We start from the raw sequence: 20,088 nt of genomic DNA, 5'->3' as shown, positions 1-20,088 counted from the left end.
AGTGTGATGGCAGTAGAAGCAGACCAGCCAAATGCTTAATGGAAAATCAGGGAAAGAGAAAAAGAACAGGGTCAAAACCACAGTCATCTCTGGTGGTCAAGAAGACTATGCACATGCCTTTGAGAGGGCCCAGATGTTGGATTCAGCAGAGTTCAAAGCAGCTATTATAAATATGTTCAAAGAACTAAAAGAAACCATGAAAACCGTGTTTAAAGAATTAAAGAAAGGTTATTATGACAGTATCTCTTCAAATAGAAGAGAATGCCAATGAATACAAAATAATTAAAACTCTAGAGTTGAAATGTACAGTAACTAAAATGAAAAATCCACTAGAGGGGCTGAAGAGCTGACTGGAGCTGGCAAAAGAATCAGTTCTTCTGGCTACACCATACAATAATCTGAGTCTACATGAGAGAACCTGAGTGTCAGCAAAGGCAGCATAATTGCATATTTCTCCTTAATTCTCTTAACCAACTTAAAAAAGTAACCACATACAACATGCATATAATTCTGTCATTAGGCCTAAAACATTTAGAAATGGGACATCTGATAATAATAGCATAAAGGAGGCAGGTGGAGACAAACTTTATTGGAGTAAGGAAATGACATTAGATAGTAAACCAAATCTACAGAAAGAAATGAAGAGAACTGAAATGATAAATAAGAAAGTTAGTAAAAAACTATTATATGTACATGTTTTCCTTTCTTATCAGTTTCTTTAAAAGACAGAAGTTATATGAAATAATTATAATAAGGTGTTTTTTAGTTTGTAACATAGCAATGTGATTTAAAGAAAAGGATGGAGTAGAACTAAATAGAAATAAAGCCTCTATATATCACCAGAATTATAAATCTGAAGTAGATTTTGACAAATTGTGTAATGTATACCCTCAAGCAATCACTAAGAAAATAACCCAAAAATAATTTAAAAATCATTAAAGGAATTAAAATGTTACACTAGAAAATAATGCAAAAGAATGCAATAAAGAAGGCACAGAAAGACAAAAAGAGACCCACAGAAAACGAAAAGCAAAATGGCAGATGTAAAAGCAAAATGGCAGATGTAAAAGCAAAATGGCAGATGTACCAGTATCATTATCAAGAGGCAAAGACTGGGGGCGCCTGGGTGGCTCAGTCAGTTGAGCATCCGACTTTGGCTCAGGTCGTGATCTCGCGGTTTGTGGGTATGAGCCCTGCGTCAGGCTCTGTGCTGACAGCTCGGAGCCTGGAGCCTGCTTCGGATTCTGTGTCTCCTTCTCTCTCTGCCCCTCTCCCACTTGTGCTCTGTCTCCCTCCGTCTCTCAAAAATAAATAAGTAAATAAATAAATGTAAAAAAAAAAAAAAAAGAAGCAAAGACTCTAAGACTGGATTAAAAAAGGACAAGATCCGACTAAATGCTGTCACACTTTAGATTCACAGACACAAACAGGCTGAAAGTAAATGGATGGAAAGACACGATGCAAATAGCAATGATTAAAAAACTGGAGTAGATATACTACTATCAGACAGCGTTTAAAACATTTCTAGAGGTGAAGAGGAACATTTTATAACAATTAAAGGGTCAAGCCATCAGGAGATAAAAATTATAAATATGTCTGCACCATATAGCAGAGCTTCAAAATACATGAAGCAAAACTGGCAGAATCAAAGGAAGAAACAGACAATCCTACGATAGTTAGAAGACTTTAATACTTCATTTTCAATAGTAGAACTAGACAGAAATTAAGAAGGAAAGAGAAAGCTTAAATACTATAAACCAACAAGACCTAACAGGCATGTAGAGGATACTCCAACAACAGAACACATATTCTCCTAATGCACACATCAACATTCTCCAGGACAGACCACATGCGAGGCCATAAAACAAGTATCAACAAATTGGGCTAAAATCAAAGTATATTCTCTAAGCACAAATGAATTAAATCAATTACAGAAAGAAATTTGGGAAATCCACAAATATGTGAAAATTAACATACTCCTAAATCAGCAACAGGTCAAAATAAGAAATCAAAAGGAAAATTAGACAACACTTGAGATGAGTAAAAGCAAAAACATAACAAGGGTGCCTGGATGGCTCAGTCGGTTAAGCTTCTGACTTCAGCTCAGGTCATGGTCTCGTGATTCACGAGTTCAAGCCCCATGTCCGGCTGTGTGCTGACAGCTTGGAGCCTGGAGCCTGCTTAGATTCTGTGTCTCCCTGTCTCTCTGCCCCTCCCCTGCTCTCACACTCTCTCTCTCTCTCTCTCAAAAAAAAAAAAAAAACAAAAAAAAACAAAAAAAAAAAACCCACACACACACACAAAAATAACAAAACTTAATGATGAACTGATAGCTAACTGAGTGCTTAAAGGGAAATTTACAGCTGTAAATGCCTATATTAAAAGCAAGAAAATACAGGAAAACATTTTAATGAACTTGAGATACTTCTTAAATACCATAAAGGGAGGGATATAGCAGGCCACAGAAAAGGGGAAGTAATAATAAAAGAAAAGAATACTTATCCAAAATATAAAAAGAATTCCTTTAAATACATTACTGTTTTTTGTAAGACAAACACCACAAAGGAAAACTGACCAAAAGATTTGAACACTTAACATATGTTAGACACCCAAAATCCAATAAACTTATGCAAAAATGGTTAGCTCATCAAGGAAATGAAAATTAGAACCATAAAACCACCTCACACCCATCAGATTAGCAAAAATAAATAATACTAAAAAGACGTGGAACAATAGGAATTCTCATAAATTGCTCATGGGAGTATAAATTGTTACAGCCACTTTGGGAAACCAGTAGGATCTACTAAAGGCAAATAAATATCCTATAAGCCAGTAATTTACTGTTAGGTATATACTCAATAGATATTAATAGTACACGCAGAGACAGGTATAAACATGTTCATACAGCATTATTAGTAATAGTCAAGAAGTGGAAACAATCTAAACCTCCATCAACAGATTATATAAACTGTGATACAGGCACACAAAGTAACATTACAGAGCAATGAAAATGAACTACAGTTACAGGAATTAACATGGATATCAAAAAACAACGTATATACTGTGTGAATCTATCTATATACAGCTCAAAACAGGCATAACCAAGTCAGAATAGTGATTTCTGTGGGAAGAAGAGAGAAGGTAGTGACTGATGGGAGAAGGAAGAGGGCTTCTGAATGTTCTGTTTTTTGGTTTTTTTTTAATGTTTTTATTTATTTTTGACAGAGAGAGAGAGAGAGAGAGAGAGAGAGAACACTAGTGGGGGAGGGGCATAGGGAGAGGAAGAAACACAAAATCCGAAGCAGTCTCCAGGCTCTGAGCTGTCAGCACAGAGCCCGATGCAGGGCTAGAACTCATGAACGACGAGATCATGACCTGAGCTAAAGTCTGATATCTGAGCCACCCAGGCGCCCCTGAATGTTCTATTGACTGAGTAGTAGTAGTTACACAGATCATGGTTTATAATAATTCACTAAGCTAAAATATATTTGTGGGCATTTTCTATATGTCTTATGCTTCAATAAGATAAAACAATATACAAAATTTAAAAAATCAGCTGCATCACAGCAAAATTAGAGTACTTGAACTTTAAAGGGCAATATCACAAGAAAATACTTGTGTTGAATAAAAGTATAAAACTTTATATAATGGAAAATTTACAAATATATAGAAAGAAAAAAATGGAGAAAATGGTCCCATCAAATATAACAAGGACTGACATCACTACCATATATTCTAATGCCTAAGGTAAAATATATCAAGAAAGATCAGCAATGGGCTCTTGATACAAATACTAAGTTCAAGGGGCGCCTGGGTGGCTCAGTCGGTTAAGCGTCTGACTTCAGCTCAGGTCATGATCTTGAAGTTCATGAGTTGGAGCCCCACAATGGGCTCTGTGCTGACAGCTCAGAGCCTGGAACCTGCTTCAGATTCTATGTCTCCCTTGCCTCCTCTCTCTCTGCCCCTCTCCCACTCATGCTCGCTCTCTCTCGCTCTCTCTCTCAAAAATAAAGATTAAGAAAATTTTGAAAAATATTAAGTTCACTCTCACTAGCAATCAAGACATAACTGTAATTCCCTTCTCTAGGGAGAACTTTGTTCATACCTCTATGATAGAAATACAATTCCCTCACTTGCTACTTTTCTTTCTTAGAGAACTTTCCTTCACAGCTGCAAAGGGTTGCTCTATGATCCACAGGAGAATAGTGCTGCCTTGATTCCTGAATGTCCAGTTTCTATTTCAGTCCCCCTGAGGTCTGCGTTCTAAGATATACCCAGCTGTATATCCTTCTAACAGGAAATCTTATTTGCTTAAGTTTTTTTTCTAGCAACCAAATGACAAATACCTTGATATAGTATATGCTGCAACTACATCACAGTTCTTCTTTTTATATCGTAAGTTGAAACCTAGTAACACAGAGACTGTTCTACTTGATCCACAGCGTGTTTTTTTTAAAGTATATTTTGTAAAAGTACGAATTACATGTTATGAATTACAGTCTTCCCCATCAGATTGTGACCAAGCTCCTAAGAGGCAGGGACTCTATTATGTATCTTTGTTTTCCCAGTACTAGGGTCTAGGTCCAAAAATACTTGCTGAGTAAATAAACAAACTACACCAATAAGGTTTCTATAAAACTCTAAAGCTATGACAATTGATTCATAGCTGAGAAGCAATAGCAGACTTTAAAATCCTAGTTATCCCACTGGGAAGAAATAATAATACACAATAAAATATATGACGCTTAATATTTGTCTCCTTCTACCCAATAAACCAAATCCTTCAAATATACACTAAAGAAGCAATTCAAAGGAAGAAATATTATTGTATGCATAATAAATGTCAAATATTATACAGTGAAATAACAATTATGATTAAGTTTTGGTGTACATATCAACTAAGTTATGTTAGTATACATTAATTAAATATATTTATTTAATTATATTATACATTTAATATAATTAAAGTATAATTATGAAACCTACAAGAACACGTAGAGATGAGGGAATGTAACCTAAACATTAGTTTTCAATGACTCTCTAATATGAGCTGGTTTTTTTATCCTTGCCTTTCACCTCAAAAGAAAAAATTGACCATTGCATGAACATACATACACAAACACTAACAGCAGCAGCAGCAAGTAACTTAACCAAGGTCACACAGCTCAGAAGTGACAGAGAATGGATATAAATCCAGGTCTATCTATAGTATCCCACAATCCTAACCCCTGGACTACACTGCCTACACACCCACCAATAAACACACATTGTTAAGCACCTACTGCACATAAAGCAATCTCCTTGGTATACACATAAGAACACATGAAAAAACACAATACAAGGCACTTTTACAATTTTCAATGCAGTGCTTTCAAGTATATTTCTGCATATCGAAAGCAATATGAAAAACAAGATGAATCATAAACACTGCTAATCCAAATATATACTGCTTGATGCTTGCTTAAATGTTATAAACATGTCTCATAAATTTGATCAATTCTCAAGCCACAGAAAATTACAAGAACTAAAATAATGAAAGTAGCAATTTTGAACAACGTTCGAAATCTGCCTCTGTCAGACACAACTTTACTAGAATTCTTCAACAGCCCAGGGAGACAATCCATGTGAATTAAATGTGCTCCAGCAACAGGGATCTCTATCCAGATAGTACTTGTTTCTTATTCTTGCCATTTATATATATTTTTAAGTTTACTTATTTATCTTGAGAGAGAGGGAGAGAGAGCACAAGCAGGGAAGGGGCAGAGAGAGAGAGGGAGAGAGAGAATCCCAAGAAGGCTCCATGCTGTCAGAGCAGAGCTGGATGTGGGGCTTGAACCAATAACTGTAAGATCATGACCTGAGTCAAAAGCAAGAGTTGGACGCTAAACCGACTGAGTCACTCAGACGCCCCATTCTTGCCATTTGAATAAAGAAAAAAATTAAATTCTAAAGCATCATTATATCTATATATAATAGTAATATTTAACATATAATGACTGCTTAATGTGCCATGAATTTCTCATTTAATTCTCACAACCTTGTGAAGTAGTTACCACTAGTATCCCAACCTACAATCAAGAAAATCTATAGGTGAGGCACTGAGAGGTTAAGTAACCACAGTTTAAGTGACAAAATTCAAACGGGAATCCAGGTCTGACAATTGCATGCTTATAACTATTACTTATGTTACACTAACTTACTACATCATAATGCTTTTTACATATCGTATCAATATCCAAAAACTAAGGACAATGCTGTCAACGAGGTCAAAGAAATAGGAGACACTAGACAGAAAGAGGAGTAGGAGCCAAGAGCTTGCAGGATACTGCCACTTACTAGCCTTAGGTTTTTACTGTATAAAAGCATAAAAGTTTATTAAAATGTTTAAAAGTATAAAACAAAAAGTTTTTAAATAGAGTAAGAGATGCCCAGAAAAAATATAATAAAGCATTTGACAAACTCGATTAGATACATGTTCCTTGTCAGGTTTGCAACCTTTCAATTAAGTGCAAAGCACTGTGTTAATAATATTTAAGCCCAGTACTTCATAGGATGAGTTGAACCTCATCTGCTTCAAAAATACATGCCCATCTCATGCACTGCAGATACATGAACTCAGTACAATCCTTCATACAATATTTGACAACACTCATCAAAAGTCCTAAAATTGTCATATTTTTTGCCCTGACAATTCCACTGAAAACTGTCTTTAAGAAAAAAGAAAAAAAAAAAAAGCTTTTATTCATTATACCACTACATAATAGCCAAAACAATAAAATTTAAATTAAAAATAAATAAAAAGAAAAAAATAACCTAAATAACTACCGTAGTTGTTTTTGTTCACCATAATCCCTTTCTCAGGAAAACTACCACTCAACTAATCTGTGTGATCTTAAGGGGATTATCAATCATGATTTTCTGTGGGTTCCCCAACTCACCCTACCCACAGCCACAGTAGCTAGTTACCTTGCAGAACTTCATCTCCCAGGTCCCAGTGACTGGTTAAGAAACTGACAATTAGAAACATCAGCATCACGGGTGTAGGGATGGCTCCGTTGGTTGAGCATTCAACTCTTGATTTCAGCTCAGGTCATGATCCCAGGGTCATGGGATCAAGCCCCATGTCAGGCTCTGCACTGAGCATGGAGCGTGCTTAAGATTCTCTCCCTCTCTCCTTCTGCCCCTCACCCCCACTCTCGCACTCTCCCTCTCTAAAGTTTAAAAAAAAAAAAAAAAAAAAGCAGCAACCCAAAACTGACTGACATGTGGACATCAGGAAAGGGAAGCTATGTTTCAATTGTGGTTGCTACACTAAAAGGTATGTGTCTCGAAGTTCCAAAAAGAGGCTACAAGAATCCAGAAATGGAAACAGAGACTCAATGCCATTTTGTGAAATCTTGAATCTAAGCTATTTCCAAAGCCATTCCAGCCTCTTCCACACACACAATTCCCAGTTACATAAACCAATACATTTCTTTTGTTTAATTTACCAAGGCATATGTTAAGTTTTTATCACAGGTAAGCAACAGAACCATGACTAAAACACTACCTAAAGAAGAATGCTTAAGTTGGTAAATTATAGTACATTCATCCAATGGAATAGTGTTGACAAAATAGGGTAACTGTAAGAGCATGCACTCAGGAGCCTAGTCTGAGTCCTGGCTCTGCTACATGTTCTCTATGCGTTCTTCAGTAAGTTACTTACTTAACCTCTCTGGGCCTCAATTTTCTCATCTGTAAAACAGGGACATAACAGAACTTACTTCGTATGATTGTTACAAGTAAAGGAGTTACTATTTACAAAGTACCTAGAATAGGGCCTACCATGAATAAGTATATGAATATTTTTTTTAAAATTTTTTTTTCCAACGTTTATTTATTTTTGGGACAGAGAGAGACAGAGCATGAACGGGGGAGGGGCAGAGAGAGAGGGAGACACAGAATCGGAAACAGGCTCCAGGCTCTGAGCCATCAGCCCAGAGCCCGACGCGGGGCTCGAACTCACGGACCGCGAGATCGTGACTTGGCTGAAGTCGGACGCTTAACCGACTGCGCCACCCAGGCGCCCCAGTATATGAATATTTTAAATAAATGAGGAGCGCCTGGGTGGCTCAGTCGGTTAAGCATCTGACTTCCGCTCAGGTCATGATCTCATGGTTAGTGCATTCAAGCCCTGCATGGGGCTCTGTGCTGAGAGCTCAGAGCCTGGAGCCTGCTTCAGATTCTGTGTCTCCCTCTCTCTCTGCCTCTCCTCTGCTCGAACTCTGTGTGTCTCTCTCAAAAAATAAACATTAAAAAATAAGTAAGTAAGATACATAAGTAAAACAAGTAACATACTAAGTTGACTAAATCATATAATTACCATATTTTTAAAAACGTGTGCACAGAAAAAAGGAAAAACTGTATTTTTAAAGAGGCAAACACACTATTTATCCAAAGAGAAAAAAAAGTGGAACATGCCTCAGATCTTATGAGAGACAGGAGGAATCTGACTGGCCTCATACAAATCCCTATGACCTTCACAAGTGTCACAATATTTTATCATCAGATGGGAAGCACATACACAGTGTCAAGTGTCAATCATAAAATCACACAATGTATCACATTTAACAAAACTAGCGATACTATTAACAATAAAGCTCAAGAATTTAAATCTAGAAAAAGCTTGTCATTACCTCCAGCTGAATCAGTTTCCAAGGAAGGCACAAAGTTAGGAGTGTGACCAGTGAAGAAGAACAAATGTTATCCCAGAAGTCACTCATATTTGGCTTTGTAATGCATCTTTGTAGAATATACACATTGTTGCTTAAATATGGGTATAACTTGTCTTCTTGGCAGTCCCAACATTTCAGAACTAATAATGAAGCCACAGGAGAAGATTTAAGTTTCAGGGCACCTGGGCAGCTCAGTGGTTAAGGATCCAACTCGATTTCGGCTCATGTCATGATCACCCAGTTTGTGAGCTCAAGCCCTGTATCAGGCTCTACGCTGAGGGCATGGAGCCTGTATGGGATACTCTTTCTCCCTCTTTCTCTGTCCCTCCCCTCTCCCCCCAAAAAAGAAACTTTAAAAGTTAAAAAAAGAAAAAAAGATTTAAGCTTCGTAACCTACCCACTGGATCAGCTGTCTTTCCTCATCATGCTTTGAATTCCTATTAACCTAGTCAAATTCTGTCTCTCGTTAGATTTACTAAATAATACATATTATCAAGAGATTTTTTTTTGTAAGCAATAAAGTAAAACTAAACACTTTAAAAAATGCTTCTTATAGACAAGCCATAGCTTCAAGCCTCTTGCTTCAAGCCTCAAAGCACCTCAACTTTGTTCAGAACCTTATGTACCAGGTTATAAAGCCTCCTGTACTCAGTAAGAAATTCTTTGTTCCAACCCTAATGTTTATTTGTTATGGCTGTGGTGGGCTTATGAGGCCAAATGGGAAGATAAATGGCATTCCAATTTAGATTATTAAACATAAAAATAAGGTTTTTCACTAGTGTACCTCTAACATTTCCCATGAAAGAACTAAACATATCTGAAAAAACGAAATGTAAGATTTGCACAGCTGGCATAACTTTCTAAATTGGGTTGTTTGGTTTGGGATTTATTATATGTGTCGTTTTTTAATCTTATCTTCATACGTGTATAAAAACTCATGCAGGGGCGCCTGGGTGGCGCAGTCGGTTAAGCGTCCGACTTCAGCCAGGTCACGATCTCGCAGTCCGTGAGTTCGAGCCCCGCGTCAGGCTCTGGGCTGATGGCTCGGAGCCTGGAGCCTGTTTCCGATTCTGTGTCTCCCTCTCTCTCTGCCCCTCCCCCGTTCATGCCCTGTCTCTTTCTGTCCCAAAAATAAATAAAAACGTTGAAAAAAAAATTAAAAAAAAAAAAACAACTCATGCAAAGGGGCACTGGGTGGCTCAGTTGGTTGAGCGTCGAACTTCGGCTCAGGTCATGATCTCACGGTTTGTGAGTCTGAGCCCCGCTTCGGGCTCTGTGCTGACAGCTCAGAGCCTGGAGCCTGCTTCAGATTCTCTCTCTCTCTCTCTCTCTCTCTCTCTCTCTGCCCCTCCCCCATTCACACTCTATCTCTTTTTTTTTTCAAAAATAAATAAAACATTAAAAAAAAACTCATGCAAAAAAAAAAAAAAAACTAACACAAGTTTATAGGTAAACTGAATGGGCCTAAAAGATTAGTAAATTAAAATCTGTGAAGGAAAAATAACTAAGAAAGTAACCAAAACCAAATTTCTGTATCTTAGGTAACATATCCTCATGATATGTTACCTAAAATGTAGACACTACATTAAAATGCAGACTTTGCTCAAATTTCAGCCCTAGCATTCGCTGCTGCATCACACAAGTTTCTTCACTTCTCTTGTGCTTCAGTTTCCTCATCTGTAACATGAGAATGAAAGTTGCGTACACCTCACAAAGTTACGAGAATTAAATGAATATATGCAAACAATAAATTGTGGCTATTATTGTTGGTGCTATCCATAATATCACTCTCTAAAATATAACCTAAGAATTACTAACATAAGCATCTTCCTGGGTCTGAAAATATGTGCACCTTAAGATACATAATCACTCCATTTTTAAGAAGACTTAACAGTCTTTCAACAAAACTTTGTGTTGGGTGCCAATACAGAGGACATCCTGGTATGCACTAAGAATACAGAAATGAACAAAACACAATCTCTGAATTCAAGACCTCTCCATCTAGCAGGCAACACAAATAAAACTGTGATAAAAGGCAGCACAACGGACGTGCTATTAAATAATGACAATCCTAACTCAGGGGGGAAACACTCCAGAACCTAGCTACTTCACTTCAGAGTACCACACTGTTATTTATGTAACTAACATTGTTTTTAATATATTCATAACAGTGTTTTAGAAAGTAGATCATTAAAAACAAGATCACTCAGCACACTACTTACCAAGCTCATAAACTTGAAAATTTTTTTCCATAATAATGAAGGTGATACCTTCCCTTAACAAACCCAAACATAACCTTGAAAAAGTCACACTGCTTCTTCAAGAAACATCTCTTTCACCAATAAATAAAAGCTACCAAACTTTCCTCCAATAAGTTATATTAGGACAAATGTCAAAAGAATAATATTTTTGAGCTGGTCAAGACCTCTGAGAGCCTCGAATCCAAACCCCCTCATTTTACAGATGAAAAGAAGCCACAAAGTGTAACGGAAAAAGCACTAAGTTGAAAGTCAGAAGAGTGAATTTTGGTCCCAGGTCTGTCACAATAAAAGCCTGGGTAAATTATCTAAGTTTCCTCATCTGTAAAATGAGAGGTTTGGACTCAATTGCTTCCAAGGTCCCTTTCAGCGCTACAATTCTCATTTTATGAAACTGAAGCAGAGAGATAAGCAACTTGCCCAAGGTTACACAGCTAGTTAACGGCAAAGCAGGGACTACACTTGGATTTCAATTACGATCAATGTACTTTCTCATCTGTACCATACTGCTTCTCTTACTTCGTAACACTATTCTTCTAAATTTTTCTTAGATTTTTGGAAATGATTAACAAGCATGAAGCGTTTTATGAAACTAAACGATTTACTCCTATGGCTCTTCTATAAAAACAGCTCTAAATCCAACTGCAGCAAGTTCATGAAGTCTCGAGCTGTGTGTCACTTACTACATTTCAGTTGAACTTCAACGAAGTTATGGGAATTTATGCTTAAGTTCCCTAAAATCTAACTTTTCAATCCAACTCATAAAAGAGATTATGTTCCTTATAAAATTAAAATATGAATTGTTACAGGTAATGGTAAGTATTACATGCATAATTCTCTGAATACGAGGAGAATTAAAATTCTTCATTTTACTTTATGTCCTGGTTATATTTAATAGGCATTTTTAAATTCAAGAGTAATCAATTTCAACACTTTTCTTTCATGTATCTTCTTTTCAGACTCTCTAGCTTTAAAACCATTAGAACAGATTAAGCATATTCCTTCTGAAATCACATAAACAATTACAAATAAGACTATAAAGACCGGTGAGAGTTTCTCTTTCAAAATTGAAAATCAGCCCCCACAGTATTCTAAAATTCTGTGCCTGAATATATTACAAACTCTACTAAACTGTATCATAAGCAGCATCTGATTCCCTAAAATGCCCTCAAAGCTTATTATATTTCACAGGGAATTTAGCAAGATTTCAGGAAGACTAATAGCGTTGATTCCAGAAAATACAAGAAAATACTCAGAGGAAAAGCACAATAAAAACACAAAATAAAGTCAACAAGAGTTTCATACCAGTGACTGAAGAGAATATTCAAATCATTCACACACATATAAGTACAGTTTAACTATAGAATTAAGTGATTTTCAAAGAATCACAGAATGTTTATATTTTTAAATTGGATGGGACCTGAAGTCACTTAATCCAATAGCACTCAAAATAAGAATCAACAGAATTTATCTCTGCCTCGCCCAAAAATGTCCCTGTAGACTGCTTTAAATTCTTATTGCTAAATACTTCCAAGAGCAGTTTTTTCCACTGTTGGACAAGTCTAGCTGCTATACAGTTCTTACTAACATCCTTGCCAAAAAATTATACTGAATTCAATCTATGCCTAACTTTCACCTGCTGGCCTACATTCTAGAATAGCAGAATGAATCTACTCACTCTGCTATTTACATTTTTGAAATACAAGACAGCTATCATGCTTCCCACCATTTCAGTGGTCTCTTCTTTGGGCTATAAATGTATAGTCCACAGATTTCTTGTGGGTTCTGGAGACATTTCGGAAATACGGTGTACTTCCATACTGAAGTAACGTTTTAAAAAAACCTGCCACTTGTCAAATTTTGGTGTAATATCAAAGAAGAATAGACACAATTTCTTTAAAAAGACTATTAAAATACATCATCTTTTCTAATTACCTATCTATATGAAGCTGGATTTTCTTCACAATACCTCAATCAAAATAAATCATAACAGACTGAAAGCAGAAGCAAAATGCAGCTGTCTCCTAATAAGCCAGAAATTAAAGTGATGTAAAACTATGAAACAATGCCACCACTCTCACTCAAGTTTTGTTTTACAGTACTTTTTCTTCATTTAAAAACGTTACCAAGTAATCAGTTTACTATTTTTAGATAAGTTAGTACTTTTGAAATTGTTTCTAACACAGTAAATATTGATAGGCATATCCCACATAAAATCTCTTTAGAGTTCTCAGTAATTTTTAAGACAGCAAAGGGTTCCTGAAACCAAAGAAAGTATTTCCCAAGGGCAGATTCCCAGACCTCTAACTATCCTGGGATGCTCTCTTTTCTCTCTCCTCTAATTCATAAATGTGCCTCTGTAAAGAAGGCACCAACTACATATCTATTCCTAAGCTAAAACCCTTAAACATACAACCCTGTCCTCCAGCTAGTGACTACAAGCAATTAAATGGCCATCTGGTACACCTTTATTTTTAACATCTCCCTACAGGTATTAATCATCCAGAGTCAAATACTTTAATTCTTCTTTCTGAGGGATGCAGTCTGTAAATATGAAAATAAAATGAGCAACAGTTTAATTACACTGTGGTATTATCTTTTTAACCAAACTACTTTCACTGTTTACATAAAAATAAAGCAAATTATTCATATCTAGTAAGATGGAACAGAAAGAAAATCCAAGTCTTCTGTATAATCATTTGATTCTTAGCAATAACTTATTCAAAAGTACCCATGTACTGATAGGCAAGAAAAACTCCATCTGTTCTTCTAGCCAATATGACACTAGGTGCCTAGGCCTCAGTAAAGCAAAACTAACCTTTATTTGGAAATGCACTTAATTTCTTCTCATTTCCTTAACCACAGGATTATTAGAAGATAAAATGGGATAAAGATTGGGGCACCTGGGTGGCTCAGTCAATTAAGCCTCTGACTTTGGCTCAGGTCATGATCTCACGGTTCTTGAGTTCGAGCCCCGCACTGGACTCTTTGCTGTCAGCACAGAGCCTGCTTCGGATTCCCTGTCCTCCTACCCCCACCCCTCCCCAGCTCATTCTCTCTCTCTCAAAATACATCAATAAACTTTTAAAAAATGGAATAGAGACCACAGGTTTATAAGATCCAACATGAAATCCAGAGTGACAACTGCTGACACCTCTCAGGGAACTTCAAGACTGATAAAGGAAAAGCCTTGGGACTCTTAGGAATAGAAGTGGTCTATCCTCTATCACACAAATTACTAAATTCCAACAAATCCCTAATCCTTATAATATTTAAAGGTGTATTTTATTTGTAATCAAGTAAAACTATATTAATATGAGAATAGAGTGAGAAAGGAAAGAAGAAAGCCAAAATATAGAGCACTGAAAATAATCACAGTATAATATTAAATTTTTGGTTTCAAATATATCAAAACTTCAAAATAATCAATTTTTACAGTTCTGACCCATCTTCAAAAACAGCCCATGTTTTTGAACTCCATGAAGGAGTTCCTCACGTAACTTTGTACACATACATCCATGTATCTTTTGAGTTTAAATTTTTCTATTATGTTGCACGAAATTGCTTCAATTCTTCAGAAACAAACTTTGTTTTCACCTTGATCCATACATCCTTTTCTTTTTTAAATGTTTACTTTTTAGAGACAGAGAAAGAGAGAGAGCAAGAACAGGGGAGGGGCAGAGAGGGAGGGAGACAGAGGATCCCAAGCAGGCTCTGGGCTGACAGCAAGAGCCTTACGTGGGGCTCGAACCCACAAACCGTGAGGTCATGATGTGAACCGAAGTCAGCCACTTAACCGACTGAGCCACCCAGGTGCCCCAGATGCATATATTCAAGTTCTAATATTAACGGTTCTTACTAACAGTCACCCTAAGTCCAAAACTCCCTCAACTTACATCAACTTATACAATATACTAACGTGTATATCCACAAAAGATGTTAAACACTTGTTAAAATGAACACTGGGATCTCACTCAAAAGTAAATGTCTCCATCATTATGTCTAAGGTTTCATATATGCAATTCCTATTAGCACTAATGATATCCGAAAGACAATAGCTTCAGAATAAATACATAGAACCCTAGAGAAAATTAACACAGTTTTAACTTACATGCTGGTTGGTCAAAAAGAAATATACCACTGTGGCCACAGAAGTACTTGATGAAATATAAATGTTCACAAAAGCACGTCTTGTTATTTTATTAATAAACAAAAGATTCACTAATTTAGTTTACATAAAAGCCTACTGTAATCCAAACTGCTACAAAGAATTCTAGTTATTTGGAAGCTCAAGCTAAATTATTCTAACCCCTCAGGATTTTCAAACATCAGGAAAATTGCAGAATGACATAGAAGTTTTTTAACTAGAGTTAAAGTAACCTCAGAAACTCACAATCTAGACTTTGTAGCCCCTAAATTACTAATACTGATAATTGATGTTACAGATGAACAATTCAACACTACGTCTTGGCTCAGTGAAATGGCTCAATACATACTTGAGAAATGAATGAATGATAAAAAGGTATAGCCTTTTAAAAAGACGGTCTTTCCCAAGACCATCATTTACTATCACTCATTACACTATTACTGATAACACTATCATTAAGTATCTTAATGAAACTACAGATAAAAATAAAAGCATACTAAAAGCACCAACTGCTCTATTTACAAAATAGAATTTGGAACATTCATTTACAAATTTTCAAGTGCAAAAAGAAAAATCGCCAGATGCACTAAATTTGAATTAGTTAATAAATAAACTTTTATCTTCTAATAATCAGAACTCAGTGTTGGGGGTAAGATGGAAAAGGGGAAAATGTCTCTCAATGTACTCAGCATGCTTAATGGATGCCATAAATCAAACCTTTCCATGAATTTTCTGGAGCAAATTCATGCCAATCTTTGAGCCTATTGTCACTTTCACACATGCTCACAGGAACAAGATGACAAAGAATGCTATGCCTGAACCACTAGATTCAGGGCACAAAACACTTGATTAAACAATTGTCAAGGCTGGGTAGTAAATATTGACAGATATTTTCAAAATAAATTAACCCCACCAATACCTACATAAACCAAAGCTCCTGGTTTCCTTTAAGGATTCACAAGACTATTGGACTTCCAGACATTTACTGAAAATGTGGTTACAGTCTCCTTGTGTGACACAACTGGGAGTGAACAACCCATTTACCAACTGCTGATGAATACCGCTAAACGTTTTCCCAGACAAAAGAGCGTTAAACGTGATTCCATGCGCATTTCTTCCTCCCCCATAAATGCCTCTTCTTCCAAATTTCATTTTATGTCGTATACTTAAAGTTAAATACAGCAAGTTGAAATCTTGGTCAAAAGCACTCCTGTGTCTTTACTAGCTGTGTAACTGCTACATCTGGTGGCAGCACACTTGCATGCAAGAAACCAGAAAACTTAGAAAACAATTGTAACCGATTTGGTGCGTGTTTGCAGTAACCTTTACGCCGATTATTTCCCACAAAACCCACGACTCTGTCAGGGAACAGTAGCCTACTTGCACAAGAGAGATAACGCACCAACACGCAGTGGGTGATGGCGAAGGAGAGAAAGTTGCAACCATCTGGAGAGGGTGGTTTCAAAAGCCTGCCCACGAGTCAGTCTGCCGTTTAAATTGCTCTAAGGGGCCAGGCAGGGGATCAAAGTCGGCTCTGATAATTTAAGCGACTCTCCCCCAAAGGGCAGGGACCCTGCTAGCGAGGGGCATCCTCCAGGTCCCGGGCTGCAAAGCTCGCAGAGCGGGGACCGCCTCTATGGGAGGAGTGCGCGAGGGAAGGGGAGGGGGCTCGAGGATGAATGCTTCAACGGGAGGGAAAACCCACCAGAGACCGGAGGCCAGGAGGTTAAGAGTACTGAGTGTACTAGCAAATGGAGCAGAAAGGGGCTGGCGTCCGGGGGGAGGCTTCCCACCCTAGCAGCACGGGCTCTTAGGAACCCCATGCGAGTCTGCGCGCCTCGCCCCGTCCCCACCAGCGCGCACCCCCTCGTCCGTCTCCGCCGCCACCCGCGAACCACCACCCACAGCCAACGCACTACCTCCCCGGAGCCGGGCGGCCTCGCGTCCACCTCGTCACCATCCCCCACCCCGGGGTCGGCGGAGGAGACCCGGGGGGCGCGGGGGCCGCGGCGCGAGAGACGAGGCCCGCGAGCGGGCGCGGGCGCGACGGCGCTTACCTTCCCTGGGCCTCCCGGATGGCGGCGTGTGATTCAGCAGGGACCTGGCCGCCGCCGCCGAGCCCGGGGTTGGAGACGTGGAGAGCTGGGACCAAGATGGCGGCCCCTCCAAACTTCCACTGCTACTTTGGACACTCATCAAGCTACTTTCTGGGAACCCGACTCCCCCCCTGCGACGGCAGCGGCGGCAACGGCACCGGCACCCGCCTCCGTCATGGCGGGGGCCGCGCTGAGGGCGAGCGAGGGAGCGAGGGCAGGGAGGGGAGAGTCAAGGGGATGGGGGAGGAAACCGAGAAGGGGGGAGGTAGGAAGGGAAGAGGTGAGGGGAGGAGAGGGGACGGGGAGGAGGAAAAGGGGGAGAAGCGAGGGAGCAGGCGGGCGCGCCGGGGAAGAGGCGGAGGGAAGGAGCGCGGCGGCGGAGGCGTCGAGGGGGCGCCCGGAGGAGTGCAGGCGAAGCGCGGGCTGCGCCGGCCGAGGAGACTTCCGCGAGCGGAACCTGCCGGCACCTCTGCAGTGCGTCGGCCCCCGGCGTCGCCTGGGTGGCGGCGGCGGCGGCGGCGGCGGCGGGCGGTGGGTGGCGGCTGAGGCGGCGGGGTAACCTCTGCATCAGTTACAGGCGGCGGCGGCGTCACGCGCCGCCTGTGCAAACACTATCGCGAGGCTCCTGTGCCTCCGGTAGCGGCGGCGGCGGCGGCGGCCGCGGGAGCAGGCATGGGGGAGGGACCTGCCAGGGGTTGGGGGCGGGGGTGGGGGGGTGGAGAGGGAGCGAGCGCGTGAGGGAGGAGACGCGGGTGCCGGGCGCCCCTGGCGCACCCGCGGATCTCAGCGCGGCGCGGGAGCCCCGGGCCGGCTGACTCGAGAGCGCGGGGGCGGCCTCCCCGCGCCGGCCGGAGGGAGGCGCACCCCGCACGCTCCCCCGCCGGCACTGGCTCCCGCTCCGTTGCCACCTGACTCCCCCTCCCTCCCGCGGAAGCGCGCCTGGCTCCCGACCCACACCCAGCCTGGGGAGAAATGCTTCTGCTCTCGCTGGGCTGTCCTTCTCAGGAGTTCGATGTGATCATTTCTCAAAATGGAACTGAAAAGTTAAGAGTTGCTTCTTTCTTTCCCCTTTGTAGTGTGCGAAAAAACCTGCGTGCGTCTCCCGGTCTGCAGAATTGTAGTGATTACCGAATAGAAGAGCTACGAAAATAAGTTGGGGGCGGGGGAGGGCGAAAATAAAACTTTATGAACGTTTTCTAAAAAGAATCTTTACCGGTGTTGTGCACTCTATGTGTGGTGTACAGTTCTTTGTTTTAAGACAGTAAGTGAATCATCTGGATAGAAAAAAACTTGATTAATGAATTCACATATTTAGGGAAACTATCCAGTGTTCATCTTGTAGGAGAGTATGGTTTCTAGAAAGTTCCAACTTGTTTTCATGCCGCCGCTGAGTTATGGCTAGAAAATCCCAAAGCAAGTTACAGCATTTGCCAAAATGTATAGATACAGAGTAGCCTTCTCCACACCTTCACACCCACACACAGAAGACACACCACGGATTGGGCATCTTGTACATAAAGTAGCTGTGTAATAGCTCAGGAAAAACAACAAGGTTATTGCTCCCTTTAAGAAAGCAAATTGACTAGAACACTAAAAAGATTATGATATAGAGCAACTGTACAGGCATGAGGAAATGGTATGATTACCAGGGGGACAAAAATGTCATTTCTATTTTTTATTTTTATGACTTTGCATTTCTCATAGTAATGTTATGTTCAGATAAACTATCATACTAGAATAGAGCCTTGGTTGTCAGTTATCACCAGAAGTAATTTTAGTCTTCTTATATTTCAGATTCTTCAGTGAGTTCTTAGTCATGTTCTGCATTTCAAACTTAAAGAGGTAGATCTCACAAATTAAACAACTTTTTGAAGTATAGCTGATGTACAATAAACTGCACATATTTAAAGTATACAGTATAGGTTTTGATGTGTATACAACCGTGAAACCATTTCTATAATCAAGATAATGAATATATCCATCAGTCTCCAAAGTTTCCTCTACCTTTGATACTCCTTTTGTACTCCCAACTGCATCCCCAAGTCACCACAGATCTGCTGTCACTTAGTTTGCATTTTCCAGAATTTTGGATAAATGGAATCATATAGTTGGTACTCATCCAGCTTCTTTTTCTCAACATAATTGAGTTTACTCTACATTGTTGCACTTAATAATTAATGGGCCAGAGTAGCCCATTGTATGAATAGAACCCTGTTTATCCATTAACCTGTTAATGAACATTGGGATTGTTTCCACATTGAGACCATTACAAATAATGCTACTATGATCATTGGTTTGTGTAGCAGTCTGTGTGTGGACATATGTTTTCCTTTTTCTTGGATATGTATCTAGGACCTTACCATTATTAGACTTTTATACCAAAGTACATGCACTCTAAGGGGGAAACAGAGTTCCTGTAAGGACATGTAGGTAAATATATGCTCTTTCTGTATTTTAAGAGTAAGCTTGGGGCACTAGGGTGACTCAGTTGGGTAAGTGCCTGACTCTTGATTTGGGCTTAAATCATGATGACAGGATCGTGAGATTGAGCCCCACATGGGGCTCTGCACTAGGCGTGGAGGCTGCTTAAGATTCTCTCTCTTCCTCTTCCCCTCCCTCTCCCCCCCCCCCCCCAGCTCATGCTTGCTCTCTCTCTCTCTGTCTCTCTCTCTCTCTCAAAAAAAAAAAAAAAAGTGAGCTTAGTCAGCTGAGTATGATGAAAAGAGAATAGGACAGAGGAAGTCAAGATACTTGGGTATTAGTCTCAGCAGATAACAATCCCTCTTGATTTAATTTCCTCACCTGTGAAAAAGGTTAGCACCACTAGGTGGTCTCTAAATCTCCTACCAATGCCAAGACTTCTTACAGAGCTT

General features: G+C 39.5%; 2 protein-coding genes across 2 annotated transcripts in view; one reads left to right on the top strand and one right to left on the bottom strand.

The window, feature by feature from the left end:
* The window catches only part of TLK1 (tousled like kinase 1), a 150,395-nt gene extending 132,874 nt beyond the window's left edge, over nt 1-17,521 (bottom strand). Inside the window, exon 1 of the mRNA XM_047870347.1 lies at nt 17,177-17,521. Within this exon, the coding sequence (XP_047726303.1) occupies nt 17,177-17,315 (139 nt within the window). The 5' untranslated portion in view covers nt 17,316-17,521. The remainder of the gene's footprint in view (nt 1-17,176) is intronic.
* Nucleotides 17,391-18,367, top strand: LOC125171616 (C-type natriuretic peptide-like). The gene is made up of 2 exons (XM_047868810.1): nt 17,391-17,746; nt 18,292-18,367. The coding sequence occupies exons 1-2, from the start codon at nt 17,391-17,393 to the stop codon at nt 18,365-18,367; spliced, it is 432 nt and encodes a 143-aa protein (XP_047724766.1).
* Nucleotides 18,368-20,088: the final 1,721 nt, after the last annotated feature.

This window comes from Prionailurus viverrinus, chromosome C1, assembly GCF_022837055.1.
Source record: "Prionailurus viverrinus isolate Anna chromosome C1, UM_Priviv_1.0, whole genome shotgun sequence".
NCBI lineage: Eukaryota > Metazoa > Chordata > Mammalia > Carnivora > Felidae > Prionailurus > Prionailurus viverrinus.
Note: the sequence above shows the minus strand (reverse complement) of the source record. Positions and strands in the feature narration are given on the sequence as shown.